Source organism: Lytechinus variegatus, chromosome 4 (assembly GCF_018143015.1).
Source record: "Lytechinus variegatus isolate NC3 chromosome 4, Lvar_3.0, whole genome shotgun sequence".
In the NCBI taxonomy this organism is placed as follows: domain Eukaryota; kingdom Metazoa; phylum Echinodermata; class Echinoidea; order Temnopleuroida; family Toxopneustidae; genus Lytechinus; species Lytechinus variegatus.
The window spans coordinates 46427040-46444647 of NC_054743.1; the positions used below are offsets into that span (position 1 = coordinate 46427040).

Here is a 17608-nt window from a genome sequence, read left to right on the forward strand (position 1 = left end):
ACCAGTCCTTTGTTCTTATGAGCCAAACCAAAGAAATATGCAAATGAGGTCATTAGCATGCATGTACCCCATCATCACTTGGCACAGGTAAAACTTGAATCCGACACTACCCACATACGAAATGACATCGAAATCTGAGCTTGCTTTCTTGGCCAGGTTCCTTTTTTAAGGGGGGAGGGTGTTGAAATGACGGGAAACAGCCCTACATAATCTATACATACGTCCAACCGAACGCTAAATCAACATAAATGAACCGATACTACAGTATCTATAAAAAAGGGAAAGATTTGAAAAGTCTGTAAAATATTTGTTTCAAATTTTAATGTTTCATTGTATAAGAACGATTTTGGCCAAGATGAAAAAGAAAGGCATAGAAAGGAACCTGAAAATTTAAACAGAATGATATATTTTCTGAAAATCATCGATAAAATAAGTATTTCATAATTCCATTTTATTTCTAATCGCTCACGGATATTAAAGGAAAATACGCCACTGATTACCAGTAAATATTGTGTTTAAAGCAGCCACAGTTTACTAGTAAGCAAATTAACCTTTAGAAAACAGACCATGTTTACTCTTATAAAGTGCTCTTATTTCCTGGAGATAGATGTAGAGGGTAATACAAAACATTCCCGATAAGCTGACATGATAATTATGTATGATTATTTTTACAACGATTATACACATTATGATAATCTATTGAAATTAACTGTAAACTGCCAACACGTCATTTGTGAAACGACCCCCCCCCCCCCCTTCCCCCCATTAAAAAAGATCATAACAATAATTTTGAATAAATAAGTATGAAAAATGAACAAATAATAATAATTTTAATACGTACTTTCGAATGAGTGGCGTTATGAGCAAGCATCGCGGAGAAATTATTCATATCCTCTCCTTGGCCCGAAGAGACAGCGATCCATGCGGATCTCAGAGTGGATGATGAGCACATGAAGTCAGCCAGGTCCTCTGAAGCAGTCTTTCCACATGCCTTTTCAATGACAAGATTTTCCAAGTATGCACATCATTTATAAGAAAAGATAACGCCATAGTATGTGGGGGAGATAATCAAAGATCGATTTTACTCGATAGTTCAATTCATTATTTACGTGTATCTTGTTAAATTATGGTGTGGAGTAATTGTCCAAAAGATGGTACATGTACATTGGGCTTTACCTTGATCATAATAGAGATGAAACATTTCGGGTTGATCATCTGGTGCATGTAGGTACTGAATATGGAAATATTGGAAATTTGACACAGACCACCTGGCACTAATGACATTCAGAAAACAATTAAGCAACAGAATGTGCCTGTCACAGTCTCTGGAGCATGGGACTTCTCTACACGGAAGCCGATTTAGCATTTTTAAGCAATGCCTCAAATATTGAAGATTCGGGGGGATGGCGGAGATAGCTAAATATCAGTCTTTGAAACTTTACCAAATGACGTAATTTTTATGGTACTGTCATCTAGAGGGTCCGATCAACTCGATTCTTAGGGCTAGTCATAGATGAACAACTATCTTGGAAACCGCACAGTCGACAATGTCTGCAAAATCATTGATCGGAAAACTGGCATCCTTGATAAATTAAACACTTGCTACCAAACACTATTATGTTATCCGTGGATTCTGCATTAATCATTTCTTACCTAAATTACAGAATTATTGCTTGGGATAATGCAGCAAGTTTTCTAATTAATGGATTATTTATATATATTGCCCCCCCCAAAAAAAAAAAATAAGAATAATAATAATAATAATAAATAAATAGATAAAAAAATCTAAATAAATAGATGAGATAAAATAAAAATAAAAAAAAAATAAAATCGTACAACACATACACGTAATCTATTCTTGAAAATAAAATTCTAAAATTAAAAGAAATGTATACTCTTTCAACTTGGAAAGCTTATGTTCAAGCTTAACACTAAACAATTGCCTTTGCCTCTAACCGATATGTTCTTTTTTAATATAGTTCGATTCATAGTCACTTCACTCGCCAAGCAAACCCTTTTCATTTACCACTGAATGGGACATCAATCGCTCAAACGACGTTTGTTTTTTTAGAAATGATATAAAAAAATCAATTCACATCTTCAAAAATGAAATTATTTCTCCTGAATTATAACTCAATTATTTAATTACCTACATGTAATTATAAATTACTGCGCTAATTAGGAAGCCTTTACTAAATAGCGTAGAGTATGATTAGGAAGCCTTTGCTTAATAGCGTACAATATGATTTTTAATACATATATTGATTTTTTTTCACACCAATGATTTGTATTAAAATGTACCCATTGCATAACTGTATGCATTTTTTAAACATGCTATACATACAAGAAATAACAATTTCAGGGGGGACTATACATGGTGCTTTTTAGATGGTCCTCCCTCCCTTTCAGTTTATTTCTCATTTTGATAATCCACTGGAATATGTTTTTGGTGTATACTTCAAATGTGATTATATGTTCCTATGTCAATTATAAATATGAAAAACGGAAAGTGGACAATGAAAACAATTGACATGAATTGTATTGGATAATAGTCAATCCCACGCAATGGAATTTAGACATTCTGGTATACATAAGCAGATAGCCTAACCCCGTTAACATAGGGTGAGACACCACAACAATTTTTTTTATCCAAATGAAGAAAAGTGGACGAAAAATGTGATGTACATATGATATACATGTGATGTTTTATGTGCAATTGATGTTGCATCGGGTAACATCATGTAAATCAGCTGGAAGGCAATCATGACAGATATGTCACATCTAATGTTAAACCTCAGAAGCTCACTTCTAATGACACTAGTTTAATGTTTAATGCCACTAGTTTATATATATATCCACTATCCAATTAATCAAAATACGATTAAACCTACTTTTTTAGCTTTCAAAAGGTTAAGAAATGTAAAATTTCGGTAAAATCACCTTTTAACTCTACAAAATAGTTTGGAAAAGCAAATTGCCTTACTATACCCCAAAATAATATAAATAGACAGCAAAAGCAGAGAAAAGGACCACCAAATAAAGAAGTTGTGGCCAAAAATGTGACTTTGTTTTTCCTTGGGGGGTGACAGCCATTTTTAATTTAGGCCAGGCACACTTCTTTCTCGGACGCGAGACAAAAAAATAATAATATTGCCATTTTATGTTAAAATACAGTAAAATGAATTTAAAAAAAACTATTGTCGTATCGAAATGACAAAAATACGATGTTTGACCCATGCATAGCCCACGCTTAATATGTTTTACTATTTCTTCTTATCTGCAATTTTTAAACAAATTTTTGTCAGAGTGAATTTCTTTGAAATAATATTGACTGTTGCTGTTCCTGTATGAATTGCTTTTGAAAATTTACTTACCACTTTATGATGATTCATGATGAAGATATGACCCGCTACTGTGTGCGCCGGTATCTTCTCCCCGATCACAAGTGTCTTGCTGGATGAAGTCGATAGATGATCTGCCACAGCTTTAGCCACTGTTTGGTCTTGACTCTCATATGCTGCATCAACAATGTAGTCATCATCGATACGCCTATATCTCGTTGATCGCGTTGTCGTTGATGCTATGAGACGAGTTATGATATCCAATCCGACCTCCTTCTGTTGAGCCGAGGTGAAGTACAGAAGCTCACGGAATTCACTTGCTTTTTCAATTATATCCTTCATCAACCCGTCGTACTCGCTTCTATTTGAGTTGTGAAGAGATGCCAGATACATCCCTGATAGATACTCCTGAAACAGCTTATGAGGGAACTGGACAGATGAGACTGCAGAATGAGAATGGTGTCTTCTCTCTTTCCGAGAGGGAGTTTGCGTTTGTTTAGTGAGTACTCCAACTTGGCAACCTGTATCCACAGAACCCGGCAATCTCTGAAATTCTTCTTCAGTGAACACCAGTCTCCTTTCATGGAGCCCCTGCAAGGCTAGGCAACCGATATTGGATAGATGACGTAGAATGTCCTTCCGTTTCCTATCCATTTCTCCATCAATATTACGAGCAGACATATTGAGCTTGGAAAGATAATGATCTACTAAGAAGTGGATCATCTCATCAAACAGTTGGGAAAATGTCTGAAGCTTGGACATTGCTCCACGGCGTTCGCCGTCGAAGTCTTTCCACATGATGCACAGCATAACTGTGTATATCGGGAAGGGAGCCATGTTCTCTCTGATCACACCGTTGTTTGAAATAAATCGATTCAAGTCCTCAGCTGATGTTGTGTCTGGATGAAAGAACTTAGTGACGTAGGAAGACAGATTGTCAGCAGAAAAGCCTTCGACGGCAATGAAAGCATACACCTTTCTAAGATCCAAATTCATCCGTATCTCATCTGATCGCCATCTTCTAGACGTGATTAGCACTCTCCCTGACTTAAACAGCTGATTGAGGATGATAAGGGGGATATGATGAGAGCTCTTAAGATCGCCAGCTAGCTCATCTAGGCCGTCAAGAACAAGAAAGACGTCTTTCTGATGTGAGAAGACATGCTTGTTTAGTTGCATGGCTGTAACCATATTGTCGTCTGGGAGGTAAGACTTTATTATCTCTCCAAGAGTCTTACCCTCTAAATCACGTAGAAGGACGAGAAGAACCAGTTTGAAATCTTGGTAGCCAGCTCCATGAATCCAGTCCCAAACAATCTTCGAGCAAAGAGTTGTTTTCCCCACACCACCTTCACCTTCAACCAACAAACGTTTAGGAAGGACTCCGTTGACTTTAGTCTTGAGCAGGTCTGCGTAGAGTAGCGGTGCCTTTAGGGTTGCTCCTCGGCCTTCTTCTATCAACGTTAAATTGGTGAAGATCTGATCTAATTGAAATAGAAGACTGCTGTTCAGTGGATCTGCTGGAATCTGACAGTGATGAAGGGCAGAATATTCTTTGACCTCTTTGATGACCCGTTGGATTTCCTCTTCTGTCAGTGATGGTATGTGATCACCGGCCTGGCCTGTCACAAGAGAGAAAAAATGTATCAATTCATAGAAGAATGCAATTCGAAAGAATATGACTGGTCTTTCGGTGACGTGTTTCACTTAATGAACTTTTTGTATGATATTTATATATTTTTTTAGTCTCTTGTGATCATTATTTTTATTACTGTTTTTAATATATATATACATGTACATGTATATATGTAATTGTCATTAAATATTATCATTACTTTTACTACTTATTCTAAATTTTCATTTTAACGTTGTCTATATCATTGTTATCATTTATGATTTTCATCATCATAATAGCTCATCGTCAAACTATCATTCTTATCATCAAGATCTCCATCAGATTATCATTATTATAAATTCAATACATGGCCGTAGTGTAGGGGGTTGTATAGTACTGATAGTCTTAATCACCTTTTAGAACACTGTTTGCCAGCTGTACCAGATGTATGTCTTGTAACTTGGTTGACAATATTTTCCTCGCTTCTTCCTGCCGAACTGTTTTGAGCCATTCGCAAAGCATCTTGTAGGTAGCTAGCATTATGTTTCCAATGTTGTCTTCCTTGAATCGACCTATTTGAGCTTCATTGAATTCTAGAGCTAGTCCGACCTTCCTACGGTCTGATGGATCTATACCGTCAGCAAGGAGATACAATTCATGCTCACTTAGATCCTCAAGCCTAATTTGTATAGAAAGACATCGGATAAACACATAATAAATCACAAAGATGTTCCAACGTTGCTCTTCTATTTGATCACTGTGTTTTGGGGAAATATCCTTAACCTGAAGAATAAAAAAGGAGCATTCCATACATGAATCAGGTTTCACCCTTCAATGATAAAAACAAATAATCATATAAATAAATATCACGACTAAAATAAGCATTAACAAGTGTTTACGTAATTAATCGCACCCTTTGAATTCTGTCGAATATCATGTACACTATACACGAATCTTATCGCCAATGATTGAAATTAGTCAATTTAAAGTCACTGTCATATTAATGACCCCATAATTCAACCTGCTTACTTGGTATTTGGACCCGGGTTTGGTTCCACGTCACCAGACCTCAGTAGGAGCATGTTCGCCATATCGGGAGAGCAACCACCATTGGATAAAGGTGATATGTCATGTCCACTAACTTCAGCGACTTGTATTATACGATACCCTGCCACCTTTTGATTATGAAGAGAGCAGAAGATAGGAGAAACAGAGAGAAAACAGTTATATACAATATTTCCTTCGCAAACTGTATTATGTAGGTGTATCAATTCCATATCTTTCCGACTTTGATGGTTATCAACTATTAAAACATTACATGACATTAGAAAGGACAGTTTATTCGAGTCATTTGGGGTTTCTTAAGTGGCTGTACCCAAATAACTATTTATAAATAATATCTTAAATTATAGTGAATATTATGTTAATGCCATGTCCAAAATAGCGAATTTGTAAACTTATTATGTATTATTCACTGATACTATTAGAAGTTATTCTTAATGATAATTAGGCGCTTACTAACAACACTGTATTATGTTTATGACAGTTTATTCTGGGGAATGGCAAAACTAATACAAATAGCAAAAACTGGTTTGCACCGTCAATTATTGACCGACCTATAACATTAAGCTATAAGAATCGGGTAAGACTCTCATTTTTAGATTATTGCTGGATAAATCTCGTTAGGTAAATAGTGCGTCCTTCTATTAGGAAATCTAGATCGTCGGTTAATTCTTTTTCGACATAAGAAAACGATTTATGGTCTCTTATGATTAAAAATTCAAACTTTTTTTCTTCCTTTTGATACCAAATATGATATGAGTAGGGAGTAAATATGAAATATCAATTTTAATTACAAGTTGCGCGGGAAAATGAGTCGAAATTCGCTCAAGACACTCTGACCTTAGCATATTTTGTACTCTTGGTACAGTTTCTGCGAGTTTCTGCGCAAGTTGCTTTTGGTATGTTTCATAATATATCGCTTATCGTACTCCACATTGTTTCAACTATTCAGTTTTGGTCTTTACAAATGATGCTAATTTTATAGCCGAAACTTATCATGATTGCGATATCTTTCTCTAAGGAGAGGTTTCGTTTTTGTGGGATGCGCTGTATAGAAATCAGAATAATTTGTTTTGACAAGAATGTAATGTTTCTCTGTTTTGCATTATCCTGATAACGTTGTGTTGCTAATTATTCTAATTGAGTAAGATATGGTTCCAGAAAGGATCTTAGACCTACCCTGGTACACGACGATTTGTGTCCAATGCTGCGTGATAGATTCATCCTAGCACTAGCCGATGATTGGCTATCTATCCCCGACGGTAAAGGGTTTGGTGTCTTCTTCTCGTAACGTGTGCTGTCATCTCGATCACCAGTGAAGGTTCTGACAACCTGTGAGTATGACTCTGATGTGCCGTCTGTTTGGTCAGGTTTACTTGTTTGAGTTAAATTGCTGGAGTTGAGATGTGACACGCGACGAATGGTTATGTATCTCAGGTCCAACTCGTCTAGGTCACAAGACTTGGTAGGTTTGGTGTAAGAAGGATTAGGGACAGGAGTGCATTGCTTCTTGGTTAAACTTGTTGGATGTGTTGCAAGTGTACAGCCACCAGCACACTTAGAGCCATCCTGAGCGATGTGATCGGGGCTTTTCGTATGACAAGAAGAACCATTGTCTCCAAAGTAACCGGTCTCAGAACATGATTTGACTGTGCTTCTATTGATGTCACTTGGCGATCTATTTTTGGCTGGGTTCAGCTTCATATCGTTAGAGGACGGAGGTTTTTGGCATGTTGCATTACCAATTTTGCTATTTTCATCAGTTGAAGAGCCATTGGAAAATGAGTGGTGGCGATGGCTATCGTCATTTGCTTTTAAGTGTTCAGCCACTTTCTTCGCCTTTTCAATCAATTTAAGACCATAAACATACCTCCTTAAATAGTAGTATAAGTCATATACTTTCTCCTTCCGGCGCTTGTACGTACCAATCTTGACACGCCAGAAACTGAGAGACACAGGCATGATGACATCAGGAGACTGCGTGATAAACGAGAAAAAAAATGCATTTTTAATGAGATGGGCAATTTTTTTTGGTAGTATCAGCAAGAGCATATTAAATTTAACGTGGTACACGTTACACGAGTTCCGTCTGATTTCTCAATAAATGAAATATGCAATATGATATTTTGACCCATTTGACCATGTGGTCAGAGGCGTCGATCCTGGGGGGGGGCAGGGGGGCGATCGCCCCACCAATAAAAATATTGGCCGGGGGGGGCAAACATATCATTTTGCTTCCCCCCCCCCCACTAATTCCGGATATGCAAAGAAAACAAAAACAAGATTGTAGTGTTCAGCAAGCTAGACTGATATACACATCTCATTATTTGTTTCAGTTGGTACCAATAATGCTTATAATATCAAGCTTTCAGGTCAGAATATATATAAATGTCAGCTTGACACTCTCGGCAATTGTACCATCTGTGTAGTGATATATGTATCCTCCTCATGAGTTACTACAAACAGACCTAAAACAGGCATGCTTGTCCTGTCAGTATACTAAAAAAAAATCAGCTCATGCTTCGCGCTTGCATTAATTTGTTGGTGAGATACGTGTCTGTGTATATATATATATATATATATATATATATATATGCCTGTGTGTGTGGGTGGGTGTGTGTGCGTGTGTGTATGAAATTTTGTGAGATAGACTTAATTAATCATAATATAAACTTGCTTCTGTTGGGGAGGGAAATTAGCTTTAAGGAGGTATTATCAAGAAAAATATATGAATATCTTATTAAAAAATTGCAAAAGTCATATGATTTACAGATAAGAGATGGACAAAATAAGTATAATTATTCAGAGAAAGAAATTAGTGAATGTTTTTTTAGACCAAGAATAACATTATTAATTGGAAGACAGAGGGAATTTCAATTTAAGCTTCTGCATGGGGCAATTTACACTAAAGTTAATTTGTTTAGATTTGGATTTGTTGAAGATAATCTCTGTTCGTACTGTAAACTGGAAACGGAAACATATTCACATATATTTTTGTCTTGCTTAAAGGTCAAACTGATATGGGAAACTTTGATACAGCGATTTGAATTAGAAGAAATAAAGGACTTGAATTGGCGGGATATATTTGTTGGTTTGTCAGGCAATGCAAATAGAATAAAAAGTTGTAATACTATTATCTTTATGGTAAAATATATATTATTTATATTTAGAAAGGAGGGGGTTTTACCAACCATTGACGATATACATAAACTTATTTTAGAATATAAGGATCAAGAAAAGAAAATAGCTATTAAAATGGGGAAATTAGGGCGGCACTTGCAAAAATGGGAAACAGTAAAATTGTGACAAGGTTAAGTTGTAAGTCTTTATTTACTTTCAATATATGTAATGCTTCTCCCGTGAGCTTGTTATATTCAAAATTTTTCATCGAATTGTTTTGTACTTTTAAACATGATTTATTTATAATGAGTGTGAGCAGATCTTCTGGGCAGTGGTGTGTTGGGTGTGTGTGTGTGTTTGGGTGTGTTTGTGGTGGGGGGAGGGGGAAGTTTGGTCTTTAAGCATTTTTATAATAACTGATTTCATTGTTGATTTTTTAAAGATATATATGACTCATGATTTTGTTAAGTTAGTGGAAAAAAAGTGAAAATATGAAGTGTAAAGTATTATATATGATTTGAAATGTTAAATTGAAATGTTATGTTCATGAAATCAGAATTAAAAACATTATTCAAAACAAAAAAAAATGGGAGGGTGTTTTGTACGATCAAGCGCCTTTGGAACATTAATGATTTTGCCTCCCCCCCCCCCATCTAAAAAATGGATATAAATATATATATTATCATATATACAGTGCGTCCCAGAATAAACGAAACCGAGATTTAGCGATCATTTATCATAACTAAGTCATAAATAGAATAGACAAATGACCTACCAATTTAAAGCTTAGCATCCCCTCTTTCATCTGATATTACTTAGGTTATTTCTTATTCACGCATGAGTGAGCAAAACAATTTGAACAAAGGATACCAAAAACTCATTTGGCGGGGGGTATCTGGGTTTAAAAAGAAAACAACATTTCTGAAAGTTTCAATATCTGCTCTTTAATTGGTACCTCAATTACAGAAAATGGTCAAGAAATAAAAAAGCTCTGGTCATTTGAAATTAGGCTTGTATTTCAATAATTTCATCGGTTTTCACCGGTTTCCCACAGAAGCTATCGCATGGTGAACAAAAGATTTAATGCATGGCTGATCGTCAACAAAATTGAGTGTCCAGTGAGTTTGAAGGCCAGCCTGGAGAACTTCTTCATTTTAAGAAATTATTGAAATTCAAGCCTTATTTCAAAGAACCAGAACTTTGTTATTTATTACCATGTTCTGTAATTTAGGTATCAAATTAAAGAGCAGATATTGAACTTTTCAAAAATGTGTTTTTCTTTTTGAAACCCAGCTACCCCCCGCCAAATGAGTTTTTGTATCCTTTCTTAAAATGGTTTTTGCTCACTCATGCGTGAATGAGAAAAAGTCTATCTAAATCAGATAAAAGAGGAGATTTTAAGCTTTAAATTGGTAGGTCATTTGTCTATTTTGGATTTTGGGCCGGCACATTTTTTTTGGGACCCGAGACAGAATTATTGTCCTTTCATGTTGAGATACAATACAAGGTATTATCAAAACTGTTGCCATAGAGATACAATACAAGGAATTATCAAAACTGTTGCCATATTGCTAAGGCAAGAAAAAGGATTTTTTGACCCATGTATAGCCCACTCCTAATAATAACATAATAATAATAAATCTCATTGAACAGGCAATGCCAGCGCGAAGCGCGATCTAGTGAAAATAATATGATATGGAAGAATATATTTTCCAGGTTTTCCGTTCATGTTTTAATCACTTGTCTCTCTTTTCTTATATTACCTATCCCTTATCTCTTAATCCTTTCCCACTTTTCTCTTCCTTTTTATGTGTCGCCAATAGCTCTTATTGTTATAATGTATGTTCTATAATATTACTATTCTTATTTATTACTATAATTATTTACTATTATTTACTATTAGGCACATCATTACTATTTTTATAATTATTATTATCATTGTTATATGATGCTAAAGAATGATCATTATCATTTTAGGTGTGTACTTAAAAAAAATAAAAAAGCAAGTAATTTTCAATTTCATAATTAGTAACCACTCTATTTACCTCATTTTGTGTACGTGATGTGATAGAGCGAGGGGGAGTGTTGGGATGCTGTATCGCTGAACCGCATCTTTCCATTCCTGATAGTAGGTCTAGTTATCATCATGGTTTCATTTATCATTTATTTTTATCTTCAATAATTTCAAAGTAAAAGTAATTTCGCCGCCCCCGCTCGGATAATGCAACGTATTTGTGTCACACAAAATGGCATTTGACCAATTGGCTATTAGACTAGACGAAATGGTTGTAGACGAAATGGTTATAGTCGAATTGATGATAAGGCGACACGGCTATTTGATGAAATAGTAACTGGATGAAATGGCATTAGACAACATGAAAATAGACCATGTGGTGAGTGGACGGAATAGCAGTAGACGAATTGGCAATTGACCCATTAAAAGGGATTACTATATATGTCTCTGCCGATCTTCGTTCATGCGATATAAAAATGTGTGTTCACTATAATGTATCAGCATCATGTCAATAGAGTTTGCCATTTTTAATAATCATAGGGAGTAAATTATATTCCATTGAATACCTATGGAAAAAATATCCACCGTTCAAAAGGTTCGATTTATTCGACTTTTCTAAAATGCAAAATTACCATGTAATACTGCACCAATTAAAAAACGATCAAAAACCGTGAAAAACACTGTTTTTCAGACTATGTGTGAATGCAATCATTGAGGTTAACATAGATATGAGATACGAGAAGGATGATGGATGACGATTCTTGGTTTAATTGAGAAGTGATTTTGTAGATATTAGAAAAATGAAAATGTTTATAATGGGTCAATGACGTGGATTAATAATCAAGGTTTTTTCTTTAATATCAAGACTTTTATTTTACATAAGACCGTAAAATGCATTTACTTAAACACCTTTTTAATACATATCATCAATCCCATAAACATGTGTTCAAACTGATTAAGACAGTGACAACTACTTTAAGGCTTTTACCAATCCCTAGAACATTATTTAAAATCAGGTACCTATGCCTATTGTGCTAATCTTGCCTTAAAAAAGTGGCATTTTTTTTTAAAGATCACTTGAATTTTATGTGAATTCAATTTTTAATCATGTATTTTGTTAGTTACTTTGTCTTGGTGAGATGCTGGTTTTGGACAGAAATCAATTGTACAAAATTAGAACGCGAACTGTTTGAAAAATATTCCAGCGAAGTAAGGATTATACATTTTTTCCGACTATACAAGCATTTTTACAGATAAATTGCTGAGAATAAAGATACGTCGGTTCAAAAGGTGTGCGGTTAAAAAATGATGAGGAAAAACGAAACGGACGGCAATATCGCTTTTAAAAAGCAAATTAAGGCCAATGTCGAAACGTTAATGTCTATTATTTTTTTCCTTCCTGGAGCTAGCTATAGATCCAATAGTAAGGATAGCTTGACATGTTGCCAAATTAGTGCATCTTATAGCAATACAAGCACATATATTAACGAATAATGTTTTGATGAGAACAATTATCGTTGTAAATTATGAACGGTAATATATAATTATTTTGTATCGTATATTTCTTTCTTAAACACATTAAAAAAACGCATAGTTATTTTTTCCCAAAATTATCCAAGCCTATTTAGATTTCACTAATGTCCTTTTGTCACTAACCTTTTATTTAGTCAATTGTTTCATTTTTTAGCTCATAGACCATGTAATAAAACGTGATTTTCCATTAATTATTAACCTTGTTGGCAAAGTTATTCAAACAATAGACATAATTTATTTCGATTTGCTTTTATCTAAGTAAACAGGAACTTTGAATTGGGTGTAAATCAATAATCTGAAATCTCTATCAGGCCTGGGGCAAAGTAAGTTTTTGATAAATATAACCGATTGATATTCAAGGTGAAACTTGAGAAGAAGTTTTAAAATCTGAATTAAAGATAACTATCAGTTGTGGCAACGATCTAAAAATTAGTTCAAACAGAATCCAATAAAATAGCACCCAAATGTTTGTATGTATAAATAAATGAAATATGTGTCAAAGTGCTCTGGAAGAAAACTCGAATAGCTGAGAAATTAAAAAATAAACAAGGAATTCGATATTTTTCCAAGCAATATTAATACATTGCTCCACTTTATGCTTTTCTGCGTTAGTGATCATTGGAATTATCGGTAGTGAGCTAAACTTTCATGATTTCACAAAGGGGTGACAATTTATTTTGATTTCAAAGGCTTTCTCATGATATATTTGATTGCTGCAACTACTTTATTTTTAGCTTTATGATGAAAAAAATAATTTTCTGAATGCCCTATCGTTTAACCATGATTATTATATGATGTTGACTTATAATAATTTGTATGTAAAAATTGTCAATTGATTCAATCGAATGAACAAAATTCGCTATCGAATCAATTGCTGAATTAATAGCGATCAAATATATTTTCAAGGCTTTGAATTGATATAATGTGATTTATTAATAAGTTTTGAAAGTAGAGGCGTTTACACGTTGCCAGGTTTAAAAAAATAATAAAAATGGCAGGGACATCAAAAGGCAGATAAAAAGCTGGCAGAAGTCAAAATGGCAGAGGCTTGAATACAAAGGTGGCAGGGGAAAGACTTGCAGGTCTTAGATTTAAAACGAATGGTTTAATTTCCGTCATGTTTTGGTTAATCCTGGGTAAATAATTGAAAAATAAATATCATAAAAGGCGATTTTTTGAATAATTATATCTGACGGTCTGAAAGGGGTTTAAGTTATTTTGTTTGCACTATGAGTACGTTTCACAACACGACATAATTCGAACGGAAATTGTTTTTTATAACATTTTCCCGCCTTAACAAGTTACTCGCCAGTTTGGAAAATATCATTGTTAAATAGCTTTGCATGATCACGCATAACAAACATAAACTAGAATTTTGTATCTTAATCTCACCCCACAAGCGTTCAAATACCTAAATTGAAAATTTGATAAATCACAGTCTTAAAGAAATGACGGAAAATGATATAATTGATCATTTTTGTGTGGAAATATAGACCTTAGCTAGTATAGTTGGATGCCACTTGATTGCAAAGCGGCAATTTCGGGCAAAGCTTAATTTTTTCTACCAAGGTCATTTTTACCTCTGCCATATGCATTTTTACCTTTGTAATTTTGGTCTCTGTCATTGTTACCTCTAATGTTGCAATACAAGTTGTCATCCCTGACAATCGGGCGACAATTTGTGCAAAAAGTGACACCACAAATTGTCACCCCTGCAGAAATTGCCGGCGCCTAATTTAGGCGACAAATTTGTGGAGGAGAGGACACCACACATTTTCTCCCCAGTTCACTGCAACACTAACTTGACCTTTCTTTATGAATACATACACACAAAAAATAGGTCTACCTTGAGACGCTATTGACACGATTTTGAAACTTGTCGCAGAGACGTCTGTTGAATCCATGTGACGTTTTACAAGCCTCGAAAATATCAAAACCGTCTCAAAATAGTCCCAAATCCTTCTCAGAGACGTCTCCAATACTTTTTATCATCGGGAATACGATACCTTTTCCGTCGCAAAGACCTATTTTGGATTCACGAAACATATTGGGGGTGAATGCGTAATGCATACAAAGGCTCCGCAACCATTTTTGTTCACTTACAGAATGTTAAATGTCTTAAAGAATAACAAACACATTCTGGAATATGGAGAACCTGGAGAAGTTAAAGAAAATTGTTGAAGTGCAATATAAACAACAAAACTCACTGTAGTGTGTACATATCTTATATCTGTCTTTCTCTAGCTCCCTCTCTATGCCACTGCACCGCCGCCATGACAAAAATCTCCCGTTTGGGAAGAAATTTCATGCCCTCGAGCAACCTATAAAACATCTTTTGATTGATCTATCATCACTTGGTCGCTTTTAGTAACAAACTGGCAATAGACTAAATATTCTCTGGGCAGAAAGGCTGATTCTCTTTTGCTTGTAACCAGTCGGTCTAAGTACATTTTGGTCTACGTAGCACTTCGTCTATTCCCAATTCGTCTAATGCCCATTTCGTTTACTGTAAATTTGATCTATCATCACTTGGTCGCTCTCAGTAACAAACTGGTAATAGACTAAATATTCTCTGGGCATTACACGAAAATATGAATTAGACCATTTGGCTATTAGATGAATTGGTCATACCAAGTGTATATTAAACTATTTGCAAATTAGACCAAATGGGTTAAGCCCATATACGGAGAATTAGTCCAACTGTTGTTTCTTTAGACCAAGCGAATAGAAACAGAATTTTCCACAGGCTCTGCTGCTGTTCTCTATATTAGCCTCCCCAAAGGTAAATTGCCAGTTGATCTAAACCCCATTGACTAATGGGCCGTTTAGCCTCATCCTATACATGGTCTAAATCCGTTTCGTCTACAACCAGTTTACCTTTTGTTCTAATTGTCATTTTGCCTATTTACCATTCCGTCTAATTTCCATTTGGCCTAATATCTGATGAGTATAACACCACTTGGTCAAATCCTGTAACAGACTGGAAATATTTATTTAGGATTTAGACGAAAAGGCGATATGTGGTTCTAGGTTTCTTTTTGCCGACACAAATTGGCACAATATGCTTAAAAATTGAGTCCGGCGGGTGCAGCACAGATTGTTATGAGGCGAGAATTTGTGCAGGGGTGACAATTTGTGGTGTCAGCTTTTGCACAAATTGTCCCGGGATGACAATAAGTGGTGCAACACATTTTCATCTTTACACTGTATCGTTTACACGATGATCGGATTATTCACTTTTTTAAAGTCAAGTAAAATTATTTTTGTTATTGACATTCGAGGTTTCAAGATTCCCCTAGTATAGCATTTGCACGTACACTGCTTTGCTAATCCGTTTAATTATTAACATGAAACTGTCTTTCTATGATATTGAAAGGTTATTAAAGATAACTTTTTTGATATAAATATGAACTTTGATATTTTTACGAACTGTTACTTATCACAATAACCCCTGTTACGGTGTCTGATGTAATACAGATATACCCTAAAATTTTAGAAAACTATTCGAAATCAGGCTTCACAACCAATACTAATACCAATGGTAATTCCTACATTCAATAATTTTCATTTATTTAAAAGCACGTCAAATGAAAAACAAAATATGAATTTTACTTATCAATCTTTAATGGGGGGAAAGAAAAGACAAAGGAAAAGGGAGAAGAACAGGGGAAAGAAGAGAAAAAAGAGAGGAGGGAAAAGGAAGAGTAGAAAAGAAAGGAGAAAGGAAAAGTAAGAAAAAAAGAGGAAGAAAGAGAAAAATGTTTAAGTAGAGAGGAAGATGGGAAGAAAGATAAGAAAAAAGAGAGAGAGAGGAAGAGGGGAAAAGAAGAAAGAAAAAGAGAGAGAGTGGAAGGGGGAGAGAAAAAAAAGATTAAAAGAGAAAAAAGGGGCAAGGTAAGAAAACGAAAAAGGAGAAGTAAAAGGGAAAGAGAAAAAAAGAGGAAAAGGGAAAAAAAGGAAAAGGGGAAAAGAAGAAAAAATAGGAAGAGAATATTGAAAATAAAAGGAAGATGGGAAAAAAGATAAGAAAAGGGGCTAAAATTGTCCAGTTTCAGATCAGAATATCAAAGATTTTCTTCCTGCGCTTTGCGCTCGCATTATTATTGTAGGAAGATACCTTATAGGAAGATACCAAAAATTACCCATCCTTTTTCATGATTGACAAACATGAATCGAGTGTCCCATTGGGGGATTTGAAATTTCATCTTTTTAGGTTGGAATATCAAAAATGTTCAGTTTAATCGTTGAAATATGTATCGTCTTAATGGCTAACTGCAAAATATCCTTAACAGGTCCCTTTTCGACCAGGCCATAACGAATATTTAACATTTCTGCTCGCGCTTCGCGCTCGTGGGAATTATCTAGTTACATACGCGTCCTGTTCAGGTTCACAAACATTGCCCAGAATGTTAAATTTTCAGGACAATATACAAGAAATTTCATTTTTAGCTTGCATAGGGCTTATGAGATTAAAACACATTTATGTTGCTTATAAAGTAAGTCTAGGAAATGACTGTTAGGACATGGGCGTTTGCCCCCCCCCCCCCCACACACAACAAAGAGAAACTCAAGACTAAGAAAAATAGAGAGAAAAGGAATGGGATTCGAATGAAATATACTATTATTTTCCAAACATTATGTCAAAATCTATCACAACCTTGTATTTTTGTAATAAAAGTGTCAACATATTTGCTTGCTCGCTTCGCTCACTGCCAACTTCTTATTAATCTTATGCGATACGCCGTACCGAGCCCCCTCGAAATTGTTGGCTCATTACGGCACTTGGACAAATCAACTTTGAGCGGCCGATCGGGGAAAATATGGGTGAAAAAATGGCCCCTCCCCCTATTGGCGGAAGCTGGGTCCGCCCCTGACTTGGGCTTTCAGGATAAAATACAGGAAAATTCTATAAAAAAAAATCAG

General features: G+C 35.1%; 1 protein-coding gene across 1 annotated transcript; it reads right to left on the reverse strand.

The window, feature by feature from the left end:
* Positions 1–910: 910 nt before the first annotated feature.
* LOC121413032 (NACHT, LRR and PYD domains-containing protein 1 homolog) lies at positions 911–7669 on the reverse strand (the record flags this gene model as incomplete). Its single annotated transcript, XM_041605796.1, has 5 exons — positions 7198–7669; positions 5986–6131; positions 5370–5635; positions 3375–4963; positions 911–991 (listed from the first exon to the last, which is right to left on the reverse strand). Coding segments are annotated over exons 1-5 (2127 nt in total), but the record flags the coding sequence as incomplete, so codon positions are not given.
* Between the last annotated feature and the right edge of the window lie 9939 nt (positions 7670–17608).